The sequence below is a fragment of the Chlorocebus sabaeus genome, chromosome 3 (assembly GCF_047675955.1).
Source record: "Chlorocebus sabaeus isolate Y175 chromosome 3, mChlSab1.0.hap1, whole genome shotgun sequence".
NCBI classification, from domain to species: domain Eukaryota; kingdom Metazoa; phylum Chordata; class Mammalia; order Primates; family Cercopithecidae; genus Chlorocebus; species Chlorocebus sabaeus.
In genome coordinates, this window is record NC_132906.1 from 350,960 (window position 1) to 378,873 (window position 27,914).

The following is a 27,914-nucleotide window of genomic DNA, read 5'->3' on the forward strand; positions in this document are numbered from 1 at the left end:
AGTGCCGTGATCATAGCTCTTTGCAGCCTCAACCTCAGGCTCAAATGATTCTCCCACCTCAGCTTCATAAAGTGCTGGGATTACAGGTGTGAGCCACTGTGCCCAGCATTCTTAACCTCTTACTAATACAGTATTAGTTGGTTCATGGACTCTTGGAAACCTTCTATAAATTTTCCAGGTGTGTCAGGACCCCAGGCTAAGAACCTTGTACCCAGAGGAATCTGTAACTAAATGTTAAGACCCAGAGATAAAACATGTATATGTTTAGATGATTTACTGTCATGATTACCGTGTGTATCATAAATCAGCTCATTGTTTCAAATTTTTCATTTCTAGACATAGTATAATCATTTTCTTGGATTCTTATTCTGTGCCCCCACTCAGGCCCCATTTCAGACCTACTAACTCTAGAAATCTATATTTTGACTACATTTGCTAGTTGTTTCTGACATACTACCAGATTTGTCTTATTTTCAGATTCCAGGGGAGAAGTTCAGCATTAGGCTTCACAAGTGGATTTTAAGTAGACACATACCCCTCATTTGATCTTTTTGTTGTTGTTGTTATAAGAAATATGCCCTTAATAGAAAAAAATTGTAAATATAGAGACAGAAAAATCATGCTTACTTTGGACACCATCCAGAGTCAACTGTACATTCCATTTTAGGAATTTCTTTTTTGGTTATTTTTGTTCAGTTTTCTTTGTGATCATGCTCTAAATACAAGCTTGCTTTTGTTTTGCTTTTACTCCTGGCAAGCTGTGAACTAAATTCAATTTTATATTCTGTCGTTTTGTTTAATGTAGTGTTAACCTTTCCCTTCTCATTAGAATCTGTGATGATATTTTTAATGGTTATGTGGCATTCCACATTTTGGAATTTAACCTGTTTCCTAATATTGGACATCTGGAATATTTACCTTTTTGCACTTATAAAATGGTGATGCACTGATCATTTCTGTGGGCAAGGCTGTCTGAATTTCTGATTATATCCTTAATAGATAGAATGCTCAAAATGGTCTTAATATATTGCTTTTGAGGTTAACCACATTTTATCCTTACCAGCAATGAAATGTTATCATTTTTACAAATTATTTTTAATGTAATGAATCAGAAGTAGTATCTTTTTAACATTTATATTGCTTGATTAATAGTTGGAATAGACTGTTTTCCTTTAGAGTCAAGACTTTGATAAATGTTTGTTTAGAGATGTTAATTTATCTGTTTAAGTCTTAGTATTCTCATTAATTTAGATATAAGTCATATGTATTAAGAATGATAACCTTTGTCTTATTGGTTGTCCTTTTTTAAATTACTTTCTTTTTTATGTAACATTTTAATTTCTATATTTCCCGCATTCCTTTTAAGCTTAGAAATATTATACATACTTGAAATGAAATGGATATTTCTATAGAAATTGTTTAACTCATATTATGGCTACTATGCCAGTAGATGTTATATTTCAAAACATTGATTAAGCATTAGTTTTATTTCTAGACTGTCCTTTGCTCTTAACCTCCCCAATACTTCCATATCAAGTACTCATATCCCCTAATAAAACTCAAAAGGATGACACAGGGCTGGGGTCTCAGATCCTTTTTTTCACCCCTGGGTGTGCTGTTCCCTGCATCAGCTCGCCAGAGACTGGGCAGGACGAGATCAGATTCTCTATTATTCACTCATTGATTTATTTAGCCTCCAGGGGTGAGTTTATTTTCATAAAGGTAGAATACACACTTGGAAGATTTATCGATGTTACCACCATAAGCCTGCATCCTTTTATTTTAATAGATGAAGTGTTTAGAGGACATGAGCCAGGTCAAGCAGCAAACAGATCTGTGTCAGCAGCGGATGTTGTGTTGTACGGAGTGAACCTAATTCTGCCCTTGATGTCACAGGATCTCTTGAAGGTAATTAATGAAATTGAGTGTCAACATACAACTATATGTAATTGAAGTTCAAAGATACTTTAGACAAGAATATGTCTGTGATTTAATTAAGCAGTTGTATCTATTAAATGCACATGAAGATGCAGTTTTTGCATTTTCATTAATGGTTACTTGTGCGTGCTTCTCAGTAACATGGGCCCTTACTCAGTCTCTGTTTCTGCCCCAGAGTCCTGCAGGCACCCACACATTAGTGACTCGTTTTGTCAGGGAGTGCTACAGAAAGAAGCCTGTCCTTTTAGAAACGACATTCTGTTAGCAGTTTTGATTACCTCATAATTTGTCACTAAGGGAATAAAGTAAGTTAAAAGTTTCAGTGTTTTCCTCTGATACTTTCTGAACATCATTCTCAGGTTAAAGGATTGAGCAAAGGAAGGCATTTTCCAAGGGGCACCATGTAAAAATGGGATGGTAAGCATCCAAGACTGATGCTGTTTTAAAGTTTTTGCACGTTCTGACTACGTTATGCCTTGGTTTTGCCAGTTAATATTGAGGGTGTGGTGGTGGTGGGGCACCATTTTTCTACCATCCATAAGTACCCTAGAGGGAGGTCTCTTGTCATGAGTTCTCATAGCAGGATAAGGGTGGGGATGAGGACATGGGTGGAAAGGAAAGGAGGACTTTGTGTATGTGCCTGGGTGCGTGCACACACACACGAGATAAGGAAGGAGAGTAGGAGGAAGTAAGAGAGCAGAGGCTGAGAAGTGTCCAGAAGGTGAGTACGTATGAGAAGAATGGGTCCTGTCAGACTGCCAGCACAGCAGGGTCGAACCGTGTGCTTCCCTCCTTGAGAACGTCTCTGACTATTGGAAACAACGCTGATGATCATGGTGTTCACGCGGCAGCCAGCCAGCAGGATGAGGAAGTTTAGTCAACTTTTCATATTGATTTGCATGTAGGGTTTGTTTAAACAAGCCAGTAAACATTTAAGTGTGTATTTTTCTTAAGTGTGGTTAAACCATATTACCTACTTTTACCTCAGTTCTCTAGGATAGTACAACTGGAAGAATGTTTTTGGAAGCATGAAGACCGAATACTCTGCTCTGTGCATAGTCTTTACAATTTGTATTAACCTTCTTGAATTTTTTCAACATGCTTGAATGGAAATACATTTACAAAAAGGTTTTACTCCCAAGTTGTTTAATAATTTTAAATCTGGCTGCCTTGTTTACTTTTTCAGGGTAAACATAGAGTATCTGAAATTGACCTTAGCTTTTATTAACTATCTAGAAGATCATTGTTTAGACTGTCTATTACTTTGTTTCATAGTAGTTACTAAAATATGCCCTTTATTTGTACCTGTTTTTACATTTAGTTTGGTCTTCATGTTTTCTATATCTCGTACATGTTTTAAAGAAATCATTATATTTAGAAGCTTGTCAGTTACTTTATTGCATTGATGAAAATAAAAATTGGATACTAATGAGCGTCCAAATAATTTAATATTTCTTTTTCAGTTTCCAACCCTTTGTAATCAATACTACAAACTAATCACATTTATTTGTGAGATTTTTCCTGAAAAAATACCACAGCTTCCTGAGGATCTGTTTAAAAGTCTGATGTACTCCCTAGAATTAGGAATGACATCATATCCTTTAAATGAACATCATTGTTACTTGTCACTTGGGGAAAAAGGTCTTCCTTTAAAGAAAAGTGTTTTAAGTTTACATTTTTTGTTTTTCTTTTGTGGTTCAATTTTATTTCTTAAAAAACCCTGGGCCAGGCGCGGTGTCTCACACCTGTAATTCCAGCACTTTGGGAGGCCAAGGTGGGTGGATCACCTGAGGTCAGGAGTTTGAGACCAGCCTGGCCAACATGGTGAAACCCCATCTCTACAAAAATACAAAAAATTAACTGGGCGTGGTGGTGTGTGCCTGTAGTCCCAGCCACTCGGGAGGCTGAGGCAGGAGAATCGCTTGAACCTGGGAGGTGGGGTTGCAGTGAGCCGAGATTGCGCGATTGCACTCCAGCCTGGGCAACAAGAGTGAAACTCTGTCTCAAAAAAAAAAGAAAAAAAACCCAAAAACCTGTCACGTCTGTAACTGCTCTGTTTCTTTCGTTAGTTTGCCTCGTCCTGTCCTTTCACAGATCTCTGAGGCATTCGGTCCTGGTTCCAGAGTTACCCCTTCATCAGGGTTGAGCGGGGTCTCTGGTCGTAGCTGTGATTGTAGAGAATAATATGACTTTTTAATAAATTGTATGTATCATAAACTGAAACAAGGCTCAAACCCAGAACCCTTACAGGCGATCTGAAGAACACTGGCAATCTTTCCTTGTATAACTCAGTGAAGATATTGCCCAGGAGTCTGCTTGTGTATCTGTATTCATTTCTAGAAACACTCATCCGTTTAACACTAGCTATAATTTTTTTTATCTTTTATAAATCGAATATATCCAATCGAGTTTGTTCTTTGACCTTCATGATCAGAATGAGTTCGGAGGTTTGCCAGCTCTGCCTGGAGGCCCTGACACCGTTAGCTGAACAGTGTGCAAAAGCACAAGAAACAGACTCACCACTTTTTCTAGCAACACGGCACTTTCTGAAGGTAAGATGTCTGTGGTAGGTCAGAAAATCATCTACTTTCAAAAGTATGGTCGGTACACAGAATTCTGCATTCAAATGAGGAAATGCTTCCATTCTTGCGGGGGCGAGGAAACCATGACTTCCTGTTCACTGTTATTTCCTGGAGATCAACTCTTCATGGACACGTTCTCATCCACTATTTTTTGTGTTCTTGAAGATTGATATGGTAAATATTGAGGGAATTTGATATTGTTGATTATTCAGCTACCACAGCAAGTTGCAATATCTTTTTTTTTTTTTTTAAAACATTAAGGAAAATTTCAGATTGATTTAATAAATAGAATAACAACTAACCCTCTCTTTTTGTTTTTTGGACTGGGGAGGGACTGGAGGATATATGATCATCCTATGTTTTTATTTAGAAGTCTTAATGTAATTTCAGCTGGTTTTTGATATGCTGGTTTTGCAAAAGCACAACACAGAGATGACTACTGCGGCTGGCGAAGCTTTCTACACGTTGGTGTGTTTGCACCAGGTACTGGACATGCCTCTTTTCAGGGGACTCTTCTCATTCTGTTTTGCAAAGAAATTGTTGAGATAGATGGTGGGTCATTAATCCCCCCTTTCTTATAGGATCTGTGACTCAGTGCCTCAGTTCCGTTTCAGTGAGGCAACATTTCTTAGCTTCTTTATTAGCTTTCCCATGTCAGTTTGTGTTTATCTGACAGCTGTTTGACAGTTCAAAGCATTTATTTTTTGTCCTCCACCATTATGAACCATCTTTTGTAATGGTCAGTGCCCCAAAGCCTGTGCTAGGAATGACAAATACATAATGGGTGTGTGAAGAACTCATGGTTTTGTAAGAGAAACAAGATGGCAGACAAGGAAGAGTCTGCCTTCAGACAGTATGGAAGACAGTATTTTATTGCATATTGTAGAAAACAGTATATTATTTCGTTTTGTTGATCTTTTAAAGACTCTGAAGCATCACTGATAATGGGGTTAATAGAAGAGTTAGGCTAGCTTCCCTGTCTCCCCGCTTCTGATAGAAGAAGTGCGTGTGAAATTTATGAAAAGGACCATATTGAATATTTTGCTGCCTCAGTTTCCCATTTTCCTCTCCCATGCATATATATACACACACATATATATATATACATACATATATGTGTGTATATATATACCTCCCAGCATGGCCAAGAAGCTATGGCATTTTATTTCCATCTTTAAAAAGGTTTAGAGGAGGTCTTCCACACTATTTTAAAGACCTCCTTTCTCTAGATTTCCTGTAACATCTGTGCCCCAAGCTGAAGGTGCTCTGGGGCTTTATTTCTTGCTCTCTGCCGTAGGCTGCCACTTCCTGCAGGGGGTACCCCCTCTCCGATCTGTGCCCTTTCTCTGTCATTTGATATACTTGTTGCTTACTAGCAAGGTAGTCTTCTTGTCTGCATATATTTAAACCATTGCATTCTGATCCTCTCTCCCTCCTTCTTTTCTTTTTTTCTTTTTTCTTTCTCTCCCTCTTCTTTTATCTCTTTCTTTTTCTTTTCTTTCCTTCCTTCCTCCCTCCCTCCCTCCCTCCCTCCCTTCCCTTTCTTTCTCCCTCCCTCCCTCCCTCCTTTCCTCCCCCCCCCTTCCACCCTCTGTCCCTCCCCTCCCCTCCCCTCCCCTTCCATTTTAACATATTTGCACACTGTAGAAAAGAGCAGGTTTTAGGAGTGGCCAGTATGAAACCTGCTGCCTGGCCCCAGAGGCTCTACTATCTCGCTTTTTTTTTTTTTGAGACACTTTATTACCCAGGCTGAAGGGCGCTGGTACAATTACTGCTCACTCCAGCCTTGGCCTCCTGGCCTCAAGCGATCCTCCTGCCTCAGCTCCCCAAGTAGCTGGGACTACAGGTGTGCACCACCACACCTGGCTTATGTTTTGTAGAGACGGAGTTTCACCATGTTGCCCAGGCTTGTATAGAACTCCTGAACTTAAGAGATAATCCACCCGCCTCGGCCTCCCAAAGTGCCTAGGATTACAGGTGTGAGCCCCACTCCTTGCCACCTCTACCATTTCTTGTGAGTAGGGAAATGACAGGAGATTACACTTGGTCGCCTGTGAACAGGACTGTCCTAGGGATAGGGCAGTCGGCGCCGCTCTGGCTCCGTGGTTGGGCATTGGGATGCTGCACCTTACCCTTCTTTTCCAAATGTAATTAACGTTTGGTTTCTCCATTTTGGTCTATCATGATAGCCCAAGAAGCCAGTGAAAAATTACAGCATGCCAGGCGCAGTGGCTCATGCCTGTAATTTTTGCACTTTGGGAGACCAAGGTGTGTGGATCGATTGAGGCCGGGAGCTTGAGACCAACCTGCTTAACATTGCAGAACCCCGTCTCTACTAAAATTACAAAAATGAGCCAGGCATGGTGGTGCAAGCCTGTAGTCCCAGACTCTTGGGAGGATGAGGTGGGACGATCACTTGAACCGAGGAAGCAGAGGTTGCAGTGAGACAGGATCTCACTCTGTTGCCCAGGCTGGAGTGCAGTGGAGCAGTCATGGCTCACTGCAGCCTCAACCTCCTGGGCTCAAGCGATCCTCCCACCTCAGCCTCCCAGGTAGCTGGGACTATAGCTGTGCACCACCACAACTGCCTAAGTTTTAGATGTTTTTTAGAGGTAGGATCTCACTGTGTTGCCCTGGCTGGTCTCAAATTCCTGGGCTCAAACAGTCCTCCCTCCTCAGCCTCCCAAAGTGCTAGCAGTAAAGGCCTGAGCCACTACGTCTGGCCAGACCAGCTTTTTTTTTTTTTTTTTTTTTGAGACAGAGTCTCACTTTGTCGCCCAGGCTGGAGTGCAGTGGTGCAATGTCCACTCATCGCGAGCTCCGCCTCCCGGGTTCCCGCCATTCTCCTGCCTCAGCCTCCCGAGTAGCTGGGACTACAGGCGCCCGCCACCATGCCTGGCTCATTTTTTTGTATTTTTAGTAGAGACGGGGTTTCACCGTGTTAGCCAGGATGGTCTCTATCTCCTGACCTCGTGATCTGCCCACCTGGGTCCCCCAAAGTGCTGGGATTACAGGCGTGAGCCACCGCGCCCAGCCTCCAGGCCAGCTTTTTTTGAGAGCTTACCTCTGTCCTGGTTGAATTTCCCTTCAGCCTAAACCTTCTTTCACTTTCCTTTATAAGCCTTTATAATAGAGTATTAAAAATAGAAAATTTCCCATATTCCTATATTTACTAAAGTCCCTTTCCTGCCTTTTCTCTAAGAGCTGCTGAGCTTTCAGAGTGCCCTGCTCCACTTGGAGAAGGCGCTGGAATATATTTCTCCGCCCCCTCCTCCCAAAAGGCTCCTGCCTGTCCTGTCTTTGTGCACACTGCTGTCCTCAGAACTGGGTGTACAATACATCTCTATTAACCTCTGGGGAACTATTGCAGACTTAGATTATGTGTAAAATGCAAAATAAATAGGAATAATGTGCTTTGAAGAGGCAGCACAACAAAGTTATTTATCACATGGGTCTTGGGGCTACATTGCCTGGACTCTTGCTTGATCTGGGCCATATCACTTCACCTCACTGAGTATCGAAACTTTCACCTCTGGAATAGGAATAGAAACAGTACCTGTCTCAAAGCATTGTTGTAAATGATAGAGAATTAATTCATGTAGAAGGTTTTCAAACAGTAGTACTAAAATGCTGAATTCCTCTACATGTTAACTCTTAAAATGTGCCCCCACCTTTTGGAACCCCACAGTCCAGTAGCTGATATGATCTACTTGTATGATATTCTAAGGAGGATACTTGTGTTTCCTTTGTCTCTTCAATAGGCTGAATATTCTGAACTGGTCGAAACATTACTGTCAAGTCAGCAAGACCCAGTTATTTACCAGAGATTAGCAGATGCCTTCAACAAGCTCACTGCAAGCAGCACTCCTCCCACGCTGGACCGGAAGCAGAAGATGGCCTTCTTAAAGAGTTTAGAAGAATTTATGGCAAATGTCGGTGGTCTCCTTTGTGTAAAATAAACGACGTAACTTCATGCTTTAGATCCTTTCTGCAAAGTGCACTGAATTGCTGAAAGTTGACTTGAGTCTTGTCCTATTCCTCAGTTCATTTGGCCATTTTGGATTTTGGAGAGCCTGAAACTTTGATATGTATGTAATACAGTGAAACAGGAGAGGTCAACTTGGCATCAGCTTCTGCTGTTAAGTGTTAGCCACAATCTGTCATACATACGTCTTTTAGATTTTGAATGATGATTTAAAATTTTCAAAATGAAATTCCATATATGTGCAAACAGATATGGGCACCACGAAATACATATGCAGTGCCTTTCTTCCTTTTAACATAGGTGGCTAGCCAAAGTTTAGAATTTTTGTCATTAAATATGAAATGGATATATGCTAGGCAGTGTTCTCAGAATCTCCATAGATCACCTGCATCACTTGAGGAGCTGGTGAAAAGGTAGATTCTTAGGCCCAGCGCCATCTGTAGACCTTCAGAGTCTTAATGTCTGGTGGTTGGGCCCAGGAGTCTTCATGTTAATAAGCTTCTCCTTTCCGTCACCCCAAAAGTTTTGAATCAATGAAAGAGACATTGAAAACTCTTCAGAGGTTTTACGCTTTCTAGCTTTTCCTCCCTTTGATGATTGGGTTTATAATTCAGCAGGAAGGGGAGATGTCACCAGGGGTTTGTTGGCTTTTTCTTAGCTTGCTTTCTTGCTTGCTTGCTTTTCTTGCTTTCTGTCTCTCTCTCTCTCTCTCTTTTCTCTCTGTTTCTCTCACATCAATCCAGCGTTGCAGGTTTTGTGTAATACAAGTCACTAATCATACTCTGATGCCTGAACTTGAGGAAAATACATGTATATTTTTGTTCTATAAAAATAACCTTAGGAACTGTAGCCATTTCATTGCCTTAATTTTAAGAGGAAAGTACAAAAACAGCTGATTTGTTTTAGTAAGAAACCACATCTTGATGCTTCAGAGTTGGTTTAGGGTGTTAGCTGCTATGAACCTGTTGCCCCTTTCGATCGTGTATTTATGTAGGTTTATCAGTGAAATGAAAGGCTTGTTCCCGTCTAGTCTAACTTTTTGAGTGTGTTTCTATCCAGCCACATAGCCCGTTATCTATTCTAAATGGTTTGCTTAAGCAATAATTATTTTAAAGGATGTGAATTACTGATTCACACAGACTATTGCACGTTGGGGCATTAGGGGCAATAATTCTTCTCCAGTCACGGGAGCCAGTGAATTTAATTTCAGAGATTAAAAATTCACTTTAGATCCTCTAGTTTGATCTTTTAATCAGGATTTTTATACAGCTGCCATGCTCCCCTAATTCAGTGTGCCAGCGTACATTGTGGAAATAAAAGCTAATTTATACACAGCAGGCATATGAAACTCCACTCATTGCAATACTTTCACAGCACAGTGACAGGTAGAGGACTCTGGCACAGGTGCACCCATGAAACTCTGCTTCCACCATGTTCCTGACACCTATCTGCTACACCATTCTGCAAATACAGTTTTTCTACCTGATTGCATATAGCATATATGTCATTACATGTGATACTGTGCAAAACTTTGTATAATTCTGTGTTATTAACAGTTAACAAAACTGGAGCATCTAAATTACATCCAACCTGTGCATGTGATGTTAGGTAGATGTGAATGCAGGGCCTTGGGCCATAACTTACATTTCTCTCAATTTGATCACCATTGAGTCACAATTAAGGGGAAGCAGAAACATCTTGAAAAGACTGCTAGGAAGGAAACTAATACTAGTCATCCTGAAGTACACGTTTCTGTATATTAAAAAATACTTCGATGCATTTTTTTTGGTGTTTTTTTTTCCCCTTAAAAAACCTGAAGTGACATGCAGCAGTAATCTGTTCTGCATTGTTCTTGGTGGTGTGTCCCAGCGCCCTCCGGCTTTCTCAGCTGCCGTGAATTATGTGTATCTGTGCGTGCTAAGTACAGTCTTTTTACCAAAGGGCACTGAAACACACAATTGACTGGACAGGTCCACGCGCCATGACAAAACTGTAATCAAGTTATTAAAAATAAAGATGAGTGGGAAAGGAATGCCTTGGTAAGTAAAAAGGCGTCTATATTTAACAACTTTTATCTAGATGGCAACATATTTGCAGAATTTGCCCAGATCCTATTACAATACTGAAAATAGAAAATCTCACCTCCATATTCCTGAGGTCTAATTTCATTAGACTAGTTTTAGTTTAAAAAGACCTTCCTCAGATTGGACCAAATAATACTTACGAGATCACCAGAATGTTAAATGTTGGCACACTGGGGTGAGGAGAAGCCACTACCATTTTTTTAGGTGATGGGGATGCCACTGAGTTGCAACAGCTAGATCTTTTCAGGGTGGTTGTGTGCGTGTTTGCCTGATTGGATGCGTGTTCACTTTGTTTTATTTTGTCCAGTTTTGTCTTTAGCGTGTTTATTAACTTCTCCTGTCTTGTTTTGTTTTAATGCTCTTGGCCCAGTGGGTCTCAAGAGCACTGGCTTAATTCTAGTCAGTTGATTTTTTTCTGTTAAAACTGATTGTTGTTAAAACATTTTTTAAAACAAAAACATTATTTGTGCCCTCTTTTATATATGTCAAAGGGATACTGTCAAGTATTTCATTTTTAGATTTTTGTTTTATAAAATTTCTGTTGTTCGTATAGTATCCTTTAACCTCTAGTTTTCCATACATCCTTTGTTTCTCATTTTCCTTGACCCATTTATTTCCCAAGGCATAATCACGAAAAACTTTGTACTTTCACAGTCTGTTACTGTAGTAGCACCTGTAACTGTGTTCTTGTTTTGTTAAAAGGATTGGTTTGCTTTTATGGTGCTTGTGCTGGATGGGTGGCTGCCTCAGTAGCAAAACTACCTGACAGTATTTGACAGTGTCCTTTCCAACACCGTTATTCGGGTCTTACAGGCTGGCCACCTCTGTTAGAAGACAGTCGCATGTGAACATCACTGCATTGAGTTTTTGTCTGGTGTAAAGTGTGACATTTAATGTAAACAAACTGCAGGTTTTTTTCAAACTAATTTTAAGAATTTAGTCTTATTTCATTGCAAACTGTGTATCTAATTATTTACATTACTCTGTTCAGATGAGATGGTTACTACTACTTGTCCACGATTTTCATTTGAAAAGCAAGTATCTGTACAATTTCCCCCCAGTCAGCATTATTTAACACTCCCCTTAACTGTCTTTGAACTTTCTCTTTTACCAAAAATGTCAAGTCTTTATAGTTGTAATGTCACCATGTTTCCCATTTCTGTTAATACTTCTATGAACCCCTCAAGTATTGAAGGGAACTAGCTGTCAGGTTCAAGGATTACAAGTCTGAGTCTCCTAATAAACAGCATCACTCTGAACCCTGAAATAATATTTTTCTCTGTTACAGTTTTCATCTGTGTGCCACCTCTGTTGTTAGAGGTGGTTGTCAGTAGACCTTACTGAGTTAGCTGTCTTTGATGAGGAGTTATTATTGGTTCCTGAATAAAACATTAACCTTTTAAGTCAGAAGGAACCTCAGGACTTCTTAAGGTTTGTTTGTATTTTTTAAAACCAGAGAATAAGGAACTGATTTGGCTATGAGGTTTGACATTATACTTTTCTGTAAGCTTTCCCACAAAACAACATTGTTGATTTGAGGATATTATAATGTGTTAAACTGTTTTTTAAATGTAAGTGGTTATTCTCCGACTTGGTAACTATGTTCTGAAAACACTGCATTTAAGAATTTTTAAAAATTGGTTTTCTAAAATTAAAATGTCCAAATTAGGCATATTGCTGGGCTCAGATTGATGTGAAGTGCCATGGTTCCGGCTGAATTTTAAGCATATTTTCATTTAGATATAAAATATGTGAAGTATGCTTGGTTGGTTACAGTGGGAACCCATGACATAGTTAACCAAAGAATATGTTTGGTTCAATAAAAATAGAAGTTTCATAATGGGCATTCATTCTGTTTTAAGGGAATGAATGAAGAATCGGTTTCCTGCTGTAGTGCTCTGTGGGGAAGTCTTAGTAAAGACCGGAATGCTGAGGTCGGCTGTGGCAGTTCCCTCCTCAGAGTTGGGTGGTGTGGCTTGCCCATTACCCGCGTGAAGCTCACATCGTTACCCTCCTCTCCCGCTGCGGTTGGATCTTCCCCTGTTCCCAGGCCCTCCCAGCAATTGGAGAGGTGGTTTTTTGTTTTTTTTTTTTTAATTTTGGTTTTGGTTTTGTTTTCTTCCCCCCAGTCTGCATTCTTAGGCCTCTTAGCTATTAGGAACTGTCAGATACATACTAGTAGCTAATTTTCCTGAAATTACATACTGCATCTGCACTATGTACCTACTGGGGATCTGACCTCAAGTGTTTTCTGAGCCCAGGCTTCCTGGTGTGGTGTCTTTTACCACATAAAATTATTACAGATTGCAAATGTTGGTATTGTGATTTGATTCTCTGTACAAAGAAAGAAGCTCTATGCAGTGAGTTTGTGGTTTAATGGTCACAAAAATGTTAGCACTGCTACCACTCAGCACGTGTAAAATTTTTTAAATTTATAAATATTAAAATTTTAAACTTACACTAAGACTTTTCAGTTTTTTTTAAAGACCCAGGGATGAGTGTACTGGTTAAATATTTACCTCTATTAACATAACTAATGAAGGTATAAAGTTGCATTTAGTTTTTCAGAAGATGCTGCAGTGCGGTTTTAGGAAATAAATTAAGGCTATGTATTGAGCCAGTCATAGGCTGAATATCAGGTTGATAAAATTTTATTTGTATTTTTAAAATTCATAAATGGGAGTTAAAATGTGTCTTGTCACTAAATATTTTTATTACATTTTTGTTTTGACCATGTGTGATTTGTTCATGGATATTTAGCTAGACTCTTTTATGAAACTCATTGAAATGGTGCTAGTTTCTTTATCATTATAGGAAGATTGACACTGGGGACATTACACAGTCCTAAAATAATTTTAAACTTAAAAAAAATGAAGACGTCTGTAAAAATAAAAATCAAGATTTGCATTACCTTCTGGGAGAACCCCTGGTACTCACAGAATATCCAGTATTAGAAATATAACAATTTTATCTATATTTTATAATATTTATCTCAGCCCACAGCCTTAAAAACAATTTCACAGTTAAGTGATTATCTTTGGTGCATATTTAGTAAATACTTTTAGCAGTTTGAGTCATTCTTTTTGGCCTTTCAGGGAAAGTGGTGAATTACCATCTTATTGTGTGCTAGACAGATCCACCCTTTGCCTAGTGTTAAATCTTGTAAACATATGAAGTGAAAAGTTATTTTTAAAGAAAATGCATTTTTAAAATGTTCATTTTTAACCTGGATTTGCTTTGAATATTCTTTGATTTGTAATGTTGTTATTTAGGTTATATTGAGATTTATTCCCCTCCAAAGGTGGATAAAGAAAAGTTGTTTAAGAAAACCAATTAGAGTGTATTTTTGTTTCCTTTCTTTCATTACCAAGTGTGGGGCCATACACACAAGCTAATCATCTGTCATTTGAGAGCCACAGATGATTTCAAAGGTCCCAAATACATAAAAATCTGTAACTGCTTTTTTAAAAGACATCTTTAATGGGGCTCTCCAAAAATACAGTTTGGTTGCTTATGAGTGACGCCTTTGACTGGCTGATTAGATTATAAGACAGTTTTGTTTGTTTGTTTTTTGAGACGGAGTTTTGCTCTGTGGCCCAGGCTGGAGTGAGCAGCGCGATCTCGGCTCACTGCAAGCTCCTCCTCCCGGGTTCACGCCATTCTCCTGCCTCAGCCTCCCGAGTAGCTGGAACTACAGTCGCCCACCACGCTCGACTAATTTTTTGTATTTTTAGTAGAGACAGGATTTCACCCTGTTCGCCAGGATGGTCTTGATCTCCTGACCTCGTGATCCGCCCGTCTCGGCCTCCCCAAGTGCTGGGATTACAGGCGGGAGCCACTGCGCCCGGCCTTCTTTGTTTTTTTAAACATAGGATCTCAGATCGGGTCTTGTGCATTCTATGTAATCTCAAATGGCAATTCAGTTTGACTTCTTTTAAAACTAAGTGGAAGTGGTATATTTGGTGAAATAAATGAAATAATCTTTTGCTGGGAAATTCCACACAGCACCCCCGGCAGCATCCTGTGTCAGTTCTGGCGTATAATTCAACCTCCTGCTGAGCGTCCCTGTAAATTAGTTTTAATATATAGCATGAGAGTGAACTGAGGTAAGTCATGGATGTTTCCCAGAGATGATGAATGAACAAAAACAAATAGGATCTGCTAAACATTGTTATTCCCATAGTAGTGAGCAGTTTTGTTCTTGTTTTGATAATGTTCATTTCTGCCTACTTTACCATCTTAGGCTTCAAATACTCCTTTAAGAAAGCCCAAGATATATTGAGTAGTGGAACTTCTTATTTGTACACCTGTTTATAACTGCACTGCCCTGAATGTTATGGTTATTTCTAAGGACTTACCTGGTAAAGCTAGTTGAATTGGTAGACTACAGGGTAGAGGCAGACCTAGATTCAATTTCTAACTAAGCTACATAGGGCTTACATTAATTTCCACAGGTCTGTTATCCATACATGAGCTTATAAGTGTTCCAAAGAAAAAATTTAAAAGTGATGGATAAAATACAATAGTAGATGTTCAATAAATTCCATTGTATTTAAAGATGATTTCTGAAAACACATTTCATTTTATTAGATAAACGTATCCTAACACTTAGTCTGATACCTAATAGTCAATTGCTTTTAAATACATGCTGTAGTATCTTCATATGATACTACGTTGTAGCCCTAGCCACAACCACCCTAGGGATATTGGGGTAGAATTCACCATATTTATTTACTGTATCTTTTTTTTAATGAGAAAATGGATCTATTTATGTCAACTATCTTAGTGTGTTCTATTTAAGTCAACTATCTTAGTCTGTTTGATGCTGTTACAATACCTGAGACTAAAGAACAGAAACTTATTCTCTCATTTCTGGAGGCTGCCCTTCGCCTTCCATCATGTGGAAGAGGCAAGAAAGCCGTCACCGGATGCTGGCAAGAGAGAATCAACTCCCTCCTTCAAGCCCCTTTGTAATGGGACCTAATTTCATTCATTAGGGAGGAACTCTCTTGGCCTAATCACCTCTTAAAAGCCTCATCTCTCCATACTGGCACATTGGCAACAATTGAATTTTGCAAGGGAGCTATTCAAACCACAGCAACAAGGATTTTATTTTCTGCTGAATATGTACCTATTATTTCTACAACAATGAAAAAATCCTAACAGTGATTCTCAAAGTGAGTTTCATGCATTAGTAATTCTTAAAAATAATTGTTATTAAATGCGTTTTGATAAAACGGGTTTCTTCAGTGCATTAAGTTGAAGGCTTTAATACATTAATGCCTATTGTGAAACTCAGAAGAAGAGTTTAACCACATTTTCCTGATTTTTACTTTATACAATCTTTTCTCAAAGTACCTTATAGGACTAGAAATCTAAGCAATATCCTTTGCAACATGCTTAGAATAATTCGAATAACTGTGATAAAGCACTCAATGGAAGAAAAACACGTGAATCTGTTTTTGTAATTACAGGTAATTTGTTGTTTTAAGAAAAACTGAGTCTAGTGTGGTTTTTGGTTTTTTTTTTGAGACAGACTTCCTCTGTCACCCAGGCTAGAGTGCAGTGGCGTGATCTTGACTCACTGCAACCTCTACCTCGTGGATGTAAGCGATTCTCCTGCCTCAGCCTCCCAAGTAGCTGGAAATACAGGTGTGTGCCATCACACCCGGCTAATTTTTGTATTTTTAGTAGAGATGGAGTTTCGCCATGTTGACCAGGTTGGTCTCAAACTCCTGACCTCAGGTAATCTGCCCACCTCGGCCTCCCAAAGTGCTGAGATTACTGGCGTGAGCCCTGCACCTGGCCCCGAGTCGTTCCTTCACTTGTCTCATCAGCTGCCTCCAAGAATGGTGGCAAGAGATATTTAAGGCCCTCACAGGGCGCGGTGGCTCACGCCTGTAATCCGAACACTTCGGGAGGCCGAGGCGGGCGGATCACCTGAGGTCAGGAGTTCGAGACCAGCCTCACCAACATGGTGAAACCTCCTCTCTACTAAAAATACAAAACTTAGCTGGGCGTGGTGGCAGGCGCCTTAATCCCAGCTACCCAGGAGGCTGAGGCGGGAGACTCGCTGGAACCCGGGAGGCAGAAGCCACACTGAGTCGAGATCACACCACAGCTACTCCAGCCTGGGCCACAGAGCAAGGCTCCGCCTAAAAAAAAAAAAAAAAAAAAGGAACTAAGATCCTAATTAAAGTTAAACCCACTGTTTTGCACTGAGTCACGTAGGTTTTCAAAATTAAGGCTTTATTGGTCAATTGCTCAGTCTTTTAATCCAATCGTTGACTTTAAATGTTGACATCAAATTGAGGCTTTGGTAAAATTTAAGGGATTGGCGGTGAGGGGAGGGGAACCTTTAAAACTCGTTAGTCTTTCAGGGTCTTCAGTGTTGAGTGCGTTGATCAATATATATACAACCCCCAGGATTGTAAACGCGAGATTGAGACGCTGCCGGGAGATGGCCTGTCTTGCGCAAGCGCCTGGGCGGGAGGGTCTGCGCCTGCGCGAGCGCGACTCTGCCCAGCCCCTCCCACTGCTCACGGCGAGTCTGGGCGACTGCGCACGCGCGGCTGGTGAGTGGCGGGTTCCGGCGCAGCTGTGGGGCTTGCTGCGAGCCGCCGAGGGGTTTTGGACTGGGTTGGGTGCCTTTGGTGTGTGTGTGTCTCACCTTTTTTCGAGGGCAGTGGTAGCGGAAGAGTTTAGTTAGCGGTGGCTGGCGGATGCCTGAGGGAAGGAGCTGGCGCCGGCCTGAGAATGGGTCCTGGTTGCTGGTTGGGCGCCGTCGGGCCTCGTGTCCGGGTCGCTGAAGGGGCCGCGTCCTGGGCCGCGCACGTTGGCTCCCGGGCCTCAGGCGGCCTTGGTGCTGAGGGGGACGTGAACCCCTAGGCTGCGGCAGCGCGTGGAGGCCTTCCTTCCGCGTAGAAACAGGACTCGGCCTGCGGTCCTTTCCATCTTTGCTCTCCGAAGTTCGTGGAGGGAGTTGGCGAAATACCCGACCAGGCTTGACTGTCGGCTCCTGGAGGGCGGGCCCTGTCGCCGGGGCTTCTGAGGCGGGCACCCTGCCGGGTGCGGGGGCTGCGAGGTGGAATAGACCAGGACGAGGGCGGCTTTACTGCGAAACGGCTTCACTGCTGCTGCCTTGACTCCGAAGCCAGTAGGTTCGGAGGTGCAGAAGAAGCGCTGGGACGTTCCTGGAGGGAGCCACGTGTCAGACAGGAAGGCCTTCCTGATGGGGGTTGTGGTTACACGCGGTGTACATCACAACGTCGCTCTGCACACCTACGACCTGCATTTCACTGTAAGCGTTACCTCCTTTTTAAAGTTAATTTAAAAACAGGATAAATAGAATTCTGGAAAGCGATAAGGAAGGAACTGTTTGAGGCAGGGGGACTCAAAGATGAAAAGAGAATGAAAACCTTTGGCCCTTTTCTGGACGTAAATTGGACTAAGGGTAGAATCATACAGCAATCTATAAAAAGTATTTGGAGAATATCTAGGCCTTACCCATTCGTAGAGGGAGTCTCGCTCTCCTGCGGTTTACTGGAGTCTGGGATGGCTCCTAGGTTAATGCTCTTTCCGCTGGATCACACTGTCTTAACCTAATTTCACACAAGAATGAATGTGGAAATTATAGTATGGTGGTTTTGCCCTAAGTAAATTTGGTAACATGGAAATTGAGTCATTTTATACGAAAAGAGACTAACCACAGCCCATGAGAAGCCGGCTAATCCCTGCTTACGCTGCAAACCAACGTGTCCGACCCTTTGGTCAGGCTGTTCCATTCTTCTGAAATCCTCACTCTTACCCTACCTTTCCTTCAGGTCGAGTTGAAACTCCATCTGCTCTTTCACTCCTCTCCCCACTCAGGCCCTCCACTCTGATCCCAGGGCGTGAATGGTGCTTCTCTATAGAGGGCATCCACCTTACTGTTGGTGTTCGCCATGTGTCTGCCTAAGCTAGAATTCTTCGGCTGCAGCTTATGGGGTGGGATACTTCTTTGATGTGGAGGGCTGTCTTGTGAATTTTAAGTTCGGCAGCCTCTACCCACCGGATGCCAGTAGCACCCTCCTTCCCATTTATGGCAACCAGAAATGTCTCCAGGCATTGCCAGATGTTCCCCTTAGCGACAAAAGGGCTCCTCGTTCTGTGAGAACTGCTGATCTAGAGTCTGAGCCACATAAGGTCCAAGGTCAGTTTAATAATAATATAATTTCAATATAATCCATAGGTACAAATTTTAAAATATAAAGAAAAACTTTTTTACTGCCACTTGTGGTGCAGGACCACCCCATAGACAGTGTGCCCAGAGTAGCCAGAAAAAATTTAAAGATAATAATAATATAACAGTACTTCCCAACTCTTTTGGATCATACACCCCCGTAGAAATTTTAAAAATAATAAAGCTATAATAGTGATTTAAAAAATGTTAAAAATAGGTTAATTTAATTTTTTTTTTTTTTTGGAAATGAAGTTTCTTGTCACTCAGGCTGGAGTGCAATGGCGAGATCTCAGCTGACTGTAGCCTCCATCTCCCGGATTCAAGCGATTCTCCTGCCTCAGCCTCCTGAGTAGTTGGGACTATAGGCGGCTGCCACCATGCCTCACTAGTTTTTGTATTTTTAGTAGAGATGGGTTTCACCATGTTGGCCAGGCTGATACCGAATTCTTTACCTCAGGTGATATGCCCGCCTCAGCCTCCCAAAGTGCTTGGATTATAGGCGTGAGCCACTGCTCCCGGCCATTTCATTTAATCTTTGATGTTTATCTTGCTAACCGATTTCAGTTTTCCTCATTAGAAGTGATGCACTTTTGAACTCACTTTAACAATGTAGGAAACATTCTATGACTCTTAAAATTGCAGCCCCCTATGCTCTCCATGTGTTCCTCTGTTAATCTTACTGTTATCTAACATTTATTTCATACGTATTGTTTTAGTCTGTCTTCCTCTCTAGAATGTAAGCACCAAGAGAATAAGGACTTTGAGACTTACCACCTAGAACAGTGCTTCCTACATGGTAGAAAGTGATTATCAAAGGAGTGGATTTGATACACTTCAAACTTTTATTTTGGGATCAAATTCTTACATAGATTGGAACTTAATTGCCTTTTACAGCTATGAAAGTAGACAGTTTTATTAAATTGCTCTTTGGAATTCCTTGTTTTGCACTTAAAGTCAACTGATTCCTTTTTGGTTTTCATGTTTTATTTCTAAGTGATTAACAAGTTACAGACTGTAATTTAAAAGCCCTTCTTCGATGGCCGGGCACGGTGGCTTGCGCCTATAATCCCAGCACTTTGGGAGGCCGAGGTGAGTGGATCACGAGGCCAGGAGATCGAGACCATCCTGGCTAACATGGTGAAACCCCATCTCTACTAAAAATACAAAAAATTAGCCAGGCATGGTGGCGGGCGTGTGTAGTCCCAGCTGCTGGGGAGGCTGAGGCAGGAGAATGGCATGAACCCGGGAGGCAGAGCTTGCAGTGAGCTGAGATCACACCACTGCACTCCAGCCTGGGCGACAGCAGGAGACTCTGGTAATAAAAGCCCTTTTTCAGTGGTGCAGCTGTGGAAAGTACTAATAAAAATGAAAATGGCTGGGCATGATGGCTCATGCTGGTAATCCTAGCACTTTGGGAGAACAAGGTGGGTGGATCACTTGAGTCCAGGAGTTCAGGACCAGCCTGGGCAACATGAGGAGACCCCTGTCTCTACAAAAATTAGCTGGGCGTGGTGGTGTGCACCTGTAGTCGCAGCTACTCAGGAGGCTGAGATGGGAGAATTGCTTGAGCTGGGGAATTTGAGGCTGCAGTGAGCCATGATCACACCACTGCACTCCAGCCTGGGCAACAGAGTGAAACTCTGTCTCAAAAAAAAAAAATTATTTCTATGTCAAAGATAAATATATATGCATATGTGTGTATGTATGTGTCTGCATATGTATATGGACACACTCATACTCACAAACACTTATTTTTCTTTCAGTTCTAGGCAGTATTGTGGTGTAGCCTTTTTTAGGAACTTGTACTCTTCAATTTTGCCAGGCAACATTGGCTTTTAATAGTTCCCTGATTTTTTTCCTGTATGAACTCACAATTCTGAAATACCAAATTGAAACCTTTTAGTTGTTTGAAGATCATTTTGCCGTGTTTTCTCAGTTCAGCATGCGCACAAGCTAATCTTTGTAATTTTTACTTGGAAATATTCCAGCCTGTTGGGTCCTCGTATGCTTTTCTGAAAATGTGTTCTTTGTGCTTATTGCAGTAAACTAGAACTATTCATTTCAAGTATTCATACCATTCTTTGGTGGGACTTCTATAGACAACCCCATGATGACTGAAATTATTTTTAGTTCTAAGTATAAAAACCTTAGAAGTAGATAATCCATCACTATTCAGCTTATAAAACTGAACACTATACCCATTCAACACTATTCTCCCCTCCCCCAAACCCCTAGCAACCACAATTCTGCTTTCTGTCTCTGTGATTTTGACAACTCTAGGTACTTCATATAAATGGACTTACGCAGTATTTTTTTAAATGACTGGCTTATTTCATTCAGCATCATGTCCTGAAGGTTTATCTATATTGTAGCATATATCAGAATATCCTTTTCCAAGGGAATCATATTCCATTGTATGTGTATATTTCATTTTCCTATATTCATGCTTGCTGATTCTCTTTTGCCTGCTTAAAACTGCTTTTAATTCCTCTAGTGAGTTTTTCATTTCATTGTTGTACTTTTCAGCTCCAGAATTTCTAGTCTCCTTTTGTTTTCTGTCTCTATTTATATTTCCAATTTTGTTCATATGTCATTTTCCTCACTTACTCTACATCTTTCTTTAGTTATCTGAGAATCTTTAAGATAGTTATTTTAAAGTCTTTGTCTATGAGGCCAGCCATCTAGTCTTTCTCAGGGATGGTTTCTCTTGATTTATTTTTTTCCTTTGAATGGGCTGTACTTTCCTGTTTCTTTGTGTGCCTTGTAATTTTTATGTTGAAAATTAGGCATTTGAATAATAATGTGATAACTCTGCAAGCCATTGTGTTTCAGTGTCTCAGTCCTTAGATGTCTGGCTTCCCGAAAGGGTAAAAAAGAAAAGTAAAAGCATGGGGGAAAGGTGCTGGCACTTTAAATCTGCTGGAAGTCACTTTAGCCAGAGGGAAAGGGGCTTGCAACAATGACTGCCACCTGTGTCTTTGGCTTTCTTATTGGAAGCAGCAAAGGTAGTCAGAACAGATTATTCCAATGTTTGAAAGACAGGTATTTCCTGTAAGTTTTGTGCAAGGTGTTCCTCAATGTGTGCATAGCCAAGCTGCTCCTGGAACTATTCTGTGTTTAGATTTTGTGTTTGCCTATTTGGCATGTATTAATTACAGGGATAAACTAAAGGCTAAAGTTGTTTACATCATCCTTTTAAGCCCTCTCTTGTGGGTGCACAAACCTCATATCACAGACTTCCTGGTGACAACCATACAATGCCTGTTTTTGCTTTATCCCCTATAGGGGATGTCCCCACCTAGATCCTTCCCACTTACTTAGCAATAAAGGCATAGTCTCAGGTCCTTTCTCTGCTTTGTGGTCTCTGCTTGTGACAGAGTTTCACGTGGCCCCCTGTGGCATGCCATGACCCTCATTTCTGGGGAGAATTGTAACATTAAACTTTCTTTTCAGTGGCATTGATCTCTCCATGTCCTGTCTGTCACCTTTATAAATTAAGACTTAAAACAAGAGTGCATGCATAGCTGCTTGTCAGCGGGCTAGAGGGTGAGAATGGGTAGTTGCTGCTGATCAGAGAGCTGAAATTCGCTGAAATTAACTACTATTTACAATCTTAGCCTCCCAATAGACCCTTCAAAAGATTGAGGTGTCCAGTCTTTTGGCTTCCCTGGGCCACATTGGAAGAAGAATTGTCTTGGGCCACACATAAAATACACTAATAGCTGAGAATCTGGGTAGGCCAAGATGGTTAGAGTGCAAGGCTGAGTACCAGAGAGAATAGAGAAAGAACTCCAGGTATCTGCAGAGGGACCTCCTTGAGAAACTACTGGAAGATACGGAAATAAACATCTGAAAAGATTTGAAGGAACAGTACCTGACTCATTCAAGACCCAGAATAGTGTCTTTTTCTACCAGCTGGACTGGAAGACCTTATAATTTATGGGGCATTGGATAGAGTACTTCAAAGGGTTTTGCCTCAGTAATGGAGTGTAATCAGTCTAGACTAAGTGCTGCTCTGCTCTTGTCTAACAGTCTTAAAAATGAGACCTGAAAGGATCAAATTGTTTCCAAGTAACTAAACTGTGTCTCAGTGCAAATCAAGAATAATTATATAGAAATACAGAAATATATAGCATACAAGTTAAAATTCACAATGTCTGGCATTCAATTAAAAAAACTATCAGACATGTAAAAAATCAAGAAAATACAATCCATAATGGGAATATCAGTCCACTGAAACTGACCCAGAATAGATGTATGTTAGAAGTAGTGGACAAGGATGCTAAAATAAATTTATATTCTATGCTTTCAAAAAGCTACAGGGAAGATTGAACATGTTAACTGGAAATATGCAAATAAAGACTCATGTAACTTGGAGATGTCTGAGATTAAATGTCTGTGGTGAAAATTACACTGTAGGGGATTAATAGATTAGGCATAGAAGAATAGAAGATTAGTAAACTTGAACACTAGAAATAGAAGCCATCACAAATGAAATACAAAGAGAAAGAAGTTTAAAATGAAGAAAGCATCAAAGAGCTGTGGTACAATGTGAAGCTACTAAATATGTGTATAATTGGAGTCCCTGAAAGGGAAGGGCGACAGAAGATTACTTGGGAAATAATGATCAGAGTTTTTCCAATTTTGGTGAAAAACTATAAACCCACAGATCTAAGAAGCTCAATAAACACAAAGTACAAGAAATATGTAAAAAACCACACCAAGGCACATAATAATCAAATACCCAAAACCAGTAATAAAGAGAAAAACCTTTAAAACCATAGAAAAGAAAGACATGAAGAAAAATAAGAATTACAGCAGGTTTTATGTGTGGAAACAATGCAGTGAATAGACAATGGAGGACTATCTTTAAAATACCAAAAGAAAACTTGTCTACCTCAAATTCTATACCCACAGTTAAACAGACATTGTCAGAAGCAAAAGCTGAGAGAACGCATCACCAGCAGAATTGTACTAGGAATGTTCAATGAAGAAATTCAAGCAGAAGGAAAATGACACCAGCTGGAAATAGCTATTCAACAGAATGAGGAGTTAAATATATATATGAGTTTTTAATTTAACAATGTAATGTGGCATTTATAACAAATGTAAAAAGTAGGATGTATGACAACAGTAACACAAAGATTTGGAGAAGAGAAATGGATTTATGTATACTATCGGAAGTTTCTTTCTTTTTTTGAGACAGAATCTGGCTCTGTTGCCCAGGCTGGAGTGCAGTGGCGCGATCTCAGCTCGCTGCAACCTCTGCCTCCTGGGTTCAAGCAATTCTCTTGTCTCAGCCTCCCAGTAGCTGGGACTACAGGCGCCTGCCCTCACACCTGGCTAATTTTTGTATTTTTAGTTGAGACAGGATTTCACCATATTGGTCAGGCTGGTCTCAAACTCCTGACCTCAGGTGATCCGCCTGCCTCAGCCTCCCAAAGTGCTGGGATTACAGATGTGAGCCACCACACCCGGCCATATACCATAATTCTTAAGCAACCTCTTAAATAGTCACAGCTAGTAAGCTAACAATAGAGAAAGAAATAGATTTATAAAATGTTTTCACTGCTGTGTAGTGAATATATTTATACTGTAGGAATATACAACGTTATATACTATCTAATAGCTGGACATTTCAGTTGAGTTTAATTTTTTCTATTACATGTTTTTTTCCTTTTCTTTTCCTTCTGTTTTTTTTTTTGAGATGGAGTCTCACTCTGTTACCCAGGCTGGAGTGCAGTGGTGTGATGTGTGCTCACTGCAACCTCCACCTCCCAGGTTCAAGCGATTCTACTGCCTCAGCCTCCTAAATAGCTGAGATTACAGGTGCACGCCAACATGCCTGGCTAATTTTTTTGTATTTTTAGTAGAGATGGGGTTTCATCATGTTGCCCAGGCTGGTTTTGAACTCCTAACCTCATGATCTGCCCACCTTGGCCTCCCAAAGTGCTGGGATTACAGGTTTGAGCTACTATGCCCAGCCTCTATTATATATTTCTACTTTGAGCAGCTTTTCATATATTTATATGCCTACTTGATGTTAGACTTCTTAATTGCGGTCAGTCTGGTAGGTGTATAGTGGTACCTCATTATGATTATAATTTGCATTCCCTGATGACAAGGTTGAACACCTTTTCATATGATTTTTGATTATCTGTGTGTCATCTTTTATAAAGTGCCTATTGAAATGTTTTGCCTGTTTGTCTTTTGGTATAAAATAATTCTAAAAAGAAAAATTCAAGAAGCATATATGAAAGCTAGAAAATGAAACAAGAATTAAAACCAAGGGAAGAGGGCGGGCAGATCACAAGGTCAGGAGTTCAAGACTAGCCTGGCCAACATGGTGAACCCCTGTCTCTACTAAAAAATACAAAAATTAGCTGGGCGTGGTGGCGGGCACCTGTAATCCCAGCTACTGGGGAGGCTGAGGCAGGAGAAGCGCTTGAAATCGGGAGGCGGAGGTTGCAGTGAGCCAAGACTGCGTCACTGCACTCCAGCCTGGGCGAAAGTGAAACTCCATCTGGAAAAAAAAAAACAAACAACAACAACAAAAAAAAACAAGGGAAGAAACAGAAAGCAAATAATGAAATAGCAGACTTAAGCACAATATATCAATAATAACATTAAGTGTAAAAGGTCTAAATGCACCAATAAAAGAGCTTATCAGTAATGATTTATATTTTATTTTTATTTTTGAGTTGGAGTCTCACACTGTTGCCTGGGCTGGAGTGCAATGGCACAATCTCACTCACTGCAACCTTCGCCTCCTGGGTTTAAGCGATTTTCCTGCCTAAGCCTCCTGAGTAGCTGGGATTACAGGTGCCCTCCACCATGCCTGGCTAGTTTTTGTATTTTTAGTAGAGACCGGGGTTCACTATGTTGACCAGGCTGGTCTCGAACTCGTGACCTCATGATCCGCCCGCCTCAGCCTCCCACAGTGCTGGGATAACAGGCGTGAGCTACCCACCGCTCCTGGCCAGGATTTTTTTTTTTAGAAGAAAACTATGTGCTGCCCACAAGAAACTCACTTCAAAATTAGCAGGGTGTGTGTGTGTTGAAAGTGAAAGGAAGGAAAATATATACCATACAAGATTTTTTTAAAAAGCATGAGCACTTTTATTGATAGCAGGTAAAGTAGACATAAGAGTAAAGAAGTCAAGTTGGTGGTGGCCACTGCGCAGACCAGACTTCGCTCGTTCTTGCGTGCCTCGCTCCGCTTTTCCTCCGCAACCATGTCTGACAAACCCAATATGGCTGAGATCGAGAAATTCGATAAATCGAAACTGAAGAAGACGAGACTGCAAGAGAAAAATCCACTGCCTTCCAAAGAAACGATCGAACAGGAGAAGCAAGCAGGCGAATCGTAATGAGGCGTGTGCTGCCACTATGCACTGTACATTCCACAAGCATTGCCACCTTATTTTACTTCTTTTAGCTGTTTAACTTGTAAGATGCAAAGAGGTTGGATCAAGTTTAAATGACTGTGCTGCCCCTGTCACATAAAAGAACTACTGACAACGAAGGCCATGCCTGCCTCTTCCATCTGTCTATCTGGCTGGCAGGGAAGGAAAGAACCTGCATGTTGGTGAAGGAAGAAGTGGGGGTGGAACGACAGTGAAATCTGGAGTAAAACCAAGCTGTCCCAAGGTGTCCTGCAGGCTGTAATGCAGTTTAATTAGAGTGCCCTTTTTTTTTTTTTTTTTTTTGTTCAAATGATTTTAATTATCGGAATGCACAATTTTTAAAATATGCAAGTAAGTTTAAAAACTTAAAGCTGGGCACGGTGGCTCAAGCCCGTAATCCCAGCACTTTGGGAGGCGGAGATGAGCAGATCATGAGGTCAGGAGATCAAGACCATCCTGGCTAACATGGTGAAAACCCGTCTCTATTAAAATATACAAAAAAACTAGCCGGGCGAGGTGGCGGGCACCTGTGGTCCCAGCTACTCGGGAGGCTGAGGCAGGAGAATGGCATAAACCTGGGAGGCGGAGCTTGCAGTGAGCTGAGATCCAGCCACTGCACTCCAGCCTGGGCGAGAGAGCGAGACTCCGTCTCAAAAAAAAAAAAAACTTAGAAAGAGTAAAGAAATCACCAGAACAACAACAACAGAATTACATAATGATAAGAGTGAATTCATCAAGAACAAACAACAATTCTAAGAGTGTACATACCAAATTAGAACAATTTAAATTACAGGAAGCATGAAGTAAAAACTGAATCCACAATTACAGCTGGGTACTTCAATTCCCTCTCAGCAATCGATAGAACTACTAGATGGGAAACCAGCAAGGATACAGGGGACTTAATAACACCATTAACCGAAAGGATCTATTCCATTTATGTAACCCTTCACCCAACAACATCAAAATACACATTATTTTCAAGTATTCATGGAACATTTCACCAACATAGGCCATATCCATAGCCATTACACAAACTTCAGCATTTGAAAAAAGTATTGAAATTATACATGCTAGAAAACCTAACGAAAATCTCCAAACACTTGGAAATTAAACAGTGTACTTCTAAATAATATATGAGCCAGACAGAAATTTAAAAGTACACTGAACTGAATGAAAATGGGTGAAAAAGTATACAAATTTGCTGGGATGTTGCTAAAAGGGAATTTAAAGCACTAAACGCTTAAATTAGAAGAATGGTCTCAAAACAGTGTTCTAAACTCCCAGATCAAAAAGGTAGCTTAAAACAAAACAAATGCAAAGAAAGTAGAAGGGCCGGGCGCGGTGGCTCAAGCCTGTAATCCCAGCACTTTGGGAGGCCGAGGCCGGCGGATCACGAGGTCAGGAGATCGAGACCATCCTGGCTAACACGGTGAAACCCCGTCTCTACTAAAAAATACAAAAAAACTAGCCGGGCGAGGTGGTGGGCGTCTGTAGTCCCAGCTACTCGGGCAGCTGAGGCAGGAGAATGGCGTGAACCCGGGAGGCGGAGCTTGCAGTGAGCTGAGATCCGGCCACTGCACTCCAGCCTGGGCGACAGAGCCAGACTCCGTCTCAAAAAAAAAAAAAAAAAAAAAAGGAAAGTAGAAGGAAGGAAATGAAAGGCAGAAATCAGTGAAGTTGAAAACAAAGTCAACGATG

At 40.9% G+C, this 27,914-nt stretch overlaps 3 protein-coding genes across 13 annotated transcripts in view; all 3 read left to right on the top strand.

The window, feature by feature from the left end:
* XPO4 (exportin 4) overlaps window positions 1-13,049 on the top strand; it is a 108,729-nt gene extending 95,680 nt beyond the window's left edge. For 4 of the 6 annotated variants that reach the window (XM_008021637.3, XM_037986937.2, XM_073012674.1 and 1 more), the window contains 5 exons: window positions 1,790-1,908; window positions 3,402-3,532; window positions 4,373-4,490; window positions 4,911-5,003; window positions 8,282-13,049. In XM_008021637.3, coding sequence (XP_008019828.1) covers window positions 1,790-1,908; window positions 3,402-3,532; window positions 4,373-4,490; window positions 4,911-5,003; window positions 8,282-8,479 — 659 coding nt within the window. In that variant the 3' untranslated portion in view covers window positions 8,480-13,049. Of the gene's footprint in view, window positions 1-1,789; window positions 1,909-2,113; window positions 3,382-3,401; window positions 3,533-4,372; window positions 4,491-4,910; window positions 5,004-8,281 lie in introns of those variants that run through there. The other 2 variants (XR_012091694.1, XM_008021641.3) reach the window with 2 other exon arrangements.
* A 4,068-nt stretch (window positions 13,050-17,117) lies between these two features.
* The window catches only part of EEF1AKMT1 (EEF1A lysine methyltransferase 1), a 91,380-nt gene continuing 80,583 nt past the window's right edge, over window positions 17,118-27,914 (top strand). For 4 of the 6 annotated variants that reach the window (XR_005236574.2, XR_005236575.2, XM_008021648.3 and 1 more), the window contains exon 1: window positions 17,164-17,889. The gene's annotated coding sequence lies outside the window, so the exon portion shown is untranslated. Of the gene's footprint in view, window positions 17,890-27,914 lie in introns of all 6 variants that reach the window. The other 2 variants (XM_008021646.3, XM_037986934.2) reach the window with 2 other exon arrangements.
* LOC103248959 (thymosin beta-4-like) lies at window positions 17,896-27,032 on the top strand. Its single transcript, XM_073012738.1, has one exon. It carries the CDS (start codon window positions 26,046-26,048, stop codon window positions 26,178-26,180), a length of 135 nt encoding a protein of 44 aa, XP_072868839.1. The 5' UTR covers window positions 17,896-26,045; the 3' UTR covers window positions 26,181-27,032.

Coding starts and splice junctions, on each gene's coding strand:
- LOC103248959 (XM_073012738.1), top strand. CDS start 26,046: ATGTCTGACAAACCCAATATGGCTGAGATCGAGAAATTCGATAAATCG.